The following is a 4,931-nucleotide window of genomic DNA, read 5'->3' as shown; positions in this document are numbered from 1 at the left end:
TGAACGCAACATTTAACCAACACAAGAAATAGGTATTACAAATTCAGATGTTTGGGACAAACAGATACCAGCGTATAACCACTCAAGTTCAAAAGAAATTATTTCAAACAGCCTTAAAGCGAGTTTCCCCGTTCACAATAGGGAGCCTTGTCCTCTTCATCCCCTCATCTCTCCCCACGCTTCTCCTCCCCCTCATCACCTCCATCCTCCTTTTAATCAACCTACCTGTCCAGTTTGGTGGGAGACTGCGTGTAATAGCTGGGTTGAAGCTTCACATGCACCATCGCAGTGGGCAACCATGCAGGCACCAGCTCAGTATCACTCCCCACCCCAAGCCGAATCAGTGATGGTCATAAGAAGCGGTACAAACCTACTACTGCGATGCTTTAACCATCCACCAGTGTCTGGAGATAGCAGTCACAGTGCCAAAATGAGAGGGAAGAGGGAAACAGCCTAACAGCACAATCTCAGCAATCAGTCCAAAACCAGCATAATTTGTTGCTGAATTCTTTGTGTATATAGTCAGCTCTTTGTTCTTCTACACTTGTGTGTCAGGGAAACAAACTTTTGTAGTGCACTATGCATGGATTTTTCTACACAGTTATTAATTTCTCACTAATAATCTACAAGTTGCTTCTCTGATATCCTCTGCTGAGACATCGCAGGTATTAGAACCAGTAATAGGTAAGAAGAGTTGACATGACCGACTCTGGATTGTTTCTACTTTTAACACGAGTAAAGGACTGGAAAAAAACCAAAGAATTGCCACTGATGTCAAAGAGGAAAAAAAGCCACTAAACCTGTATTCCTGAACTTTATTTTCATTTAAAAAATGCTATAAAAACAATCAAGGTTCAAAATACAGTTATGTTATCAATACGCAGATGGAGGGGGTATAACTGGATTTGGATTTCAGAGGCCCGTGGTGACGAAGATGCATGAACTCCATTCAACTTCACCTTATTTCAACCTCCTCCCTCCCAATCTGCAAGAATGCACTAAGTATGGTAGTATCTAGCTAGCCAGCTTGTCAGGGACAAATGGGAGCATAAAGGATGTTTTGAGATGCTGGACAAGGAAGAGGTTCACGAAGCAAGCAATTTAAGGCATAACGCTATCCTACCTCCTGCTACATTCATCGTATGGAGAACAGGGAAGAAAAAACAAGTTAATAAAAGAAAGAGGTTGCATAAGTAAGTTTACAGCACCAGCTGCACAACAAGGTATAAAAATAATAGAGAACCACATCCTGCATATGTGACTTCAACCTTCCTCTGGTACATGTTTTTCTTTCTTTACAGAACAAATAATCGAGACTTGATTTCATTTCATGGTGTTTAAGTACAGGTCAGCTACTTAACCTGCCTTGTAGAAAACCAAGCCACACCTTGACTGTATATTTTGTACTCTAATTATACTACATGTCTTTAAATTGGGGAAAAAAAATCATTTGCAAATGTATACAATGCTGATCCCTGAAAATAATGGGTAAATCCACCAACCAAGTAATACTCTGGGAATATAATGGTGTCAAATGCCATTTTGACTTTAGTTTGTACTCCAGCATGTAATTCTTTATTACATAATCACTTTTTCACTTAGGCTAAGTCAAGGACGTAACTGATGCCACACTGTGAAAAGAAACAGCACACAGGTACCTGGGACACTCAGCCTGCCTCCCAATTTACAAAGCCCTATCTACTGCAGTGCTACATTACAGCAGGATCCAGGTTTATGCGGCATGGTGTGAAGAGATCCTCGACAAGCCCATACAGTACCTCCCTTCACCCTCCTTCAATGCAGAGATCAAGGCCCTGACTTCAGCAAGAACAATTCTGCACTACATAAGTTCTAGGGAAAACAATTCCAGATATTAGCCAATGAGGTTTTTTGTTTCTCCTGTAACACAGGAGAAAAACAGGAAATGATCTTTCAAACAGGCAAATATGTATAGCAAGGATCACAGCATTATTGTTTTATTGTTTACACAATGGTGAGTTGCACATATGGACAAACAGTACACATTTAGAATTAGTTTCACAAATTAATACATTACAAGAGAGTCCAGTGGTTTAACATATTAACTATTAAAAAAAGCAATAACAAAGGAATACAAACATTACAGTTTTGACTGCAGCCCAATAGAAGTTTAAAAAAGGTTGAAATCAAAATAAACTGTAAGCTTTATTTTTCTGAGACATAAACTCCCACATTATATCCCTTCCTAAGAGACTGCTCACAAAGATGCAATAACATACAAGTACAAAAGTGAAGAATTCTGTGCTCAGTTTCCCTTAGTTTTATCAGATCAAGTGACAAACTGAACATTTGTTGAAGAGCAATCGCTGCTGAATGCAGACATTTCCAAAACATACAAAATGGTAATAACACTTTAACAATAGAAGGTTAAAAAAATCCGGCTACTAGACACTATTTACGAAATCTTATGAAACAGTAAACACTGTAGTTCAGCTGGTCTTAAAATGAGAAAACACAAGAAGCAATGATAACATAGCCCGGGACTTGCTGTTCGAAGCTCCTGGGAACATCAAGATATGGGACCACAGGGCAACATGAAGAAACAGCATACACAGAGGAAAGGAGACCTGTCTATGGGGCAAGGTTTGCACATCTGTATTTTATACATATATATACACATACATACACACAGATGTGTGCACTGTACTGTATATATTTACATCCATATACACGGAAACACCCTGAAGTAGATTTAAAGGCCATATCCAGAAACAGAAGATATGAACTCTAGTATTTGTACTAGAATATATTTTATCTGTACAAAAAACAAATATGCATATATTCATATGGTATAAAGCTTATTAACAAAAAATATTCTGCTACTAACATCAGGTTAAATAGATGGTTTTACAAGATTCTTTAATAATAATGCCATATAGAACATTTCTAAAACTAGGGCCAAAAATAAAAATACATAAACGAGTTTCTATTCACAAGAAAATAGCTGTTCAGTATGATTTAATTTTGTATTTCAGACCAGGGAAAAGTAGCAAAATTTTTTATAAATCTCCTGGGATGCAATTTAATAATGCATCAATCTAGAAAAATAGACTTTTCAGATGAACAAAGTTGATTCACTTCCCCTTCCCTAAAAGTGGTGCCTATCTTTTCCCTCGCTTGTTTCCAGCTGGAGGTTTCTTTAGCTGAAGAAGTTGCCCTCCTGTCCCAAAGCCTGCAGACGCAGGATTAGACACCCCGAATGTCAGGCCAGCTGATGCTGTGATGCCAGGATTGCTGAAGTTAAACCCAGATGTAGTCGAGCTGCCAAAGCCTTATGAGGGAGGGAAAAAGATTTTAAAACGTGAGTTATATGAGGATTGCAAGTTTGTTCTCCTTGGAGTTATTAACACCAGCCACTTTATTACAAATATTTGCAATACGTTATACTAACATGGGTCTACAAGAGCATGCCAGGTTGCTAACACACTTGGACTTGCTATGACAACTCGGATATTACAGCGCTAACAGTCTACCTCAGTGACTGTACACAATTATATCCTAAATCACAAGCCTCCTATACCATTACCCATACAACTTTAGCACCCAGAAGTCCCACTGAAACTGCACATCAGAAGAACCATAACTCCTCAAGTTCTCAGTACGTAATGCGTATGTAGGGCAGCAGGAAAAGCAGAAGCACAAGCGGGCCATGGTCCCTTTGCATCACTGACAGCAGATAAACAGTAAAGCTGGAGTCAGAGCTCCCAGCCTTGAGCCCTCCTGATGGGGCTGCCTGTGCTTGTCTTTATAATGTACGTGGCACTGACCATGCCCTAAATGAGGCACAAAAGGTTCAAAATCTTGGCCAATTTCTTGGTATTTAAAAACACCCGTTGTGACTTAAAGCAAAATGCAGCACTGAAAACAAAGCTTTGGAAATGGGAACGACTAGGTGAGTGAATTGTGCTATTTTAACTCCTTCGCCCTTTTCTGTAAAGGTGATTAAACTGAACATTTAGTTCAGCTATAAAACAAGATCAGCTGAAGAAAATGCACCTACAGTTTTCAGCTATAGTAACACCAACTCACTTTACTTTTTGTGTGAATTTCTGTCAGTTATGCACAACCAACTCGGATAATAATGGAAACTATTAGAGAATACTAGAAACTTCTCAGATATTAGTTAATAAGAAGCAGAACTTCTTAACTCTGCTTCTTGTTCTCCCAGGAAACCTAATAAGGTAGCCAATCATACAAAATAACAAGTATGACATGACCAAGTTAAGATTTTAACAAAGTTTCATACAAGTTGCACATGGAAACCTGTAAACAATTAGAATATTAAGAAGAAATGGGACGGATTCACAAGCAAAAAAAGGTTATATTCTCAATACACATTACTTAATATAGTTTTGTTAGTGCTCAATGCCTAAATATCTTTAAAGCATAGAAATAAAGACCCAGCTGGTTGTCTCATCAGAATCCTGAAGTGGCTCTCACAAGCCTGATGCCTTCTGTGCTCTCACTTATAACTCATGCTGTGGATTAAGAACTACTTACACCACACAATACTGTCAAGAAAATCCCGCATTATCTACACTCCAGCATCTGCAGCCCTTCCACACGCAGTTGCCTGTGCAGGACTCACTGTCGATGTAACGAGCATGCAGATCTAGAGTGCGACTAATGTTACTGTACATCTGCGTCTTGTCTGAATTTTGTGGACTAATTTGTCACTCATCCTAGGACCTAAGGAGTGGAGCAGATGCAACTGTTCCTTCATTTCTCTGCTAACTCTGAATCCCAAGTAATATTTGTAGAAGAATAAACTTGTTCTATATCAGGGAGTCTCGTGAATGAAAAAAAAAATCTTTAATAACCAAAACTGTTCCTGGAAAGTTATCTTTTTACTTCAAGTATGTATCTGAGATAACAGGTAAGCATTGCCTCCT

General features: G+C 38.7%; 1 protein-coding gene across 1 annotated transcript in view; it reads right to left on the bottom strand.

Annotated features, from left to right (window-relative positions):
• Positions 1–2,614: 2,614 nt before the first annotated feature.
• Positions 2,615–4,931, bottom strand: part of NUPL1 (nucleoporin like 1) — a gene marked incomplete at its 5' end in the record, with an annotated part of 30,142 nt that continues 27,825 nt past the window's right edge. The window contains 1 exon segment of the mRNA XM_010188517.1: positions 2,615–3,310. Within this exon segment, the coding sequence (XP_010186819.1) occupies positions 3,141–3,310 (170 nt within the window).

This window comes from Mesitornis unicolor, unplaced genomic scaffold, assembly GCF_000695765.1.
Source record: "Mesitornis unicolor isolate BGI_N332 unplaced genomic scaffold, ASM69576v1 scaffold40487, whole genome shotgun sequence".
Classification (NCBI taxonomy): Eukaryota; Metazoa; Chordata; class Aves; order Mesitornithiformes; family Mesitornithidae; genus Mesitornis; species Mesitornis unicolor.
This window is presented reverse-complemented; position numbering and strand designations above follow the sequence as displayed.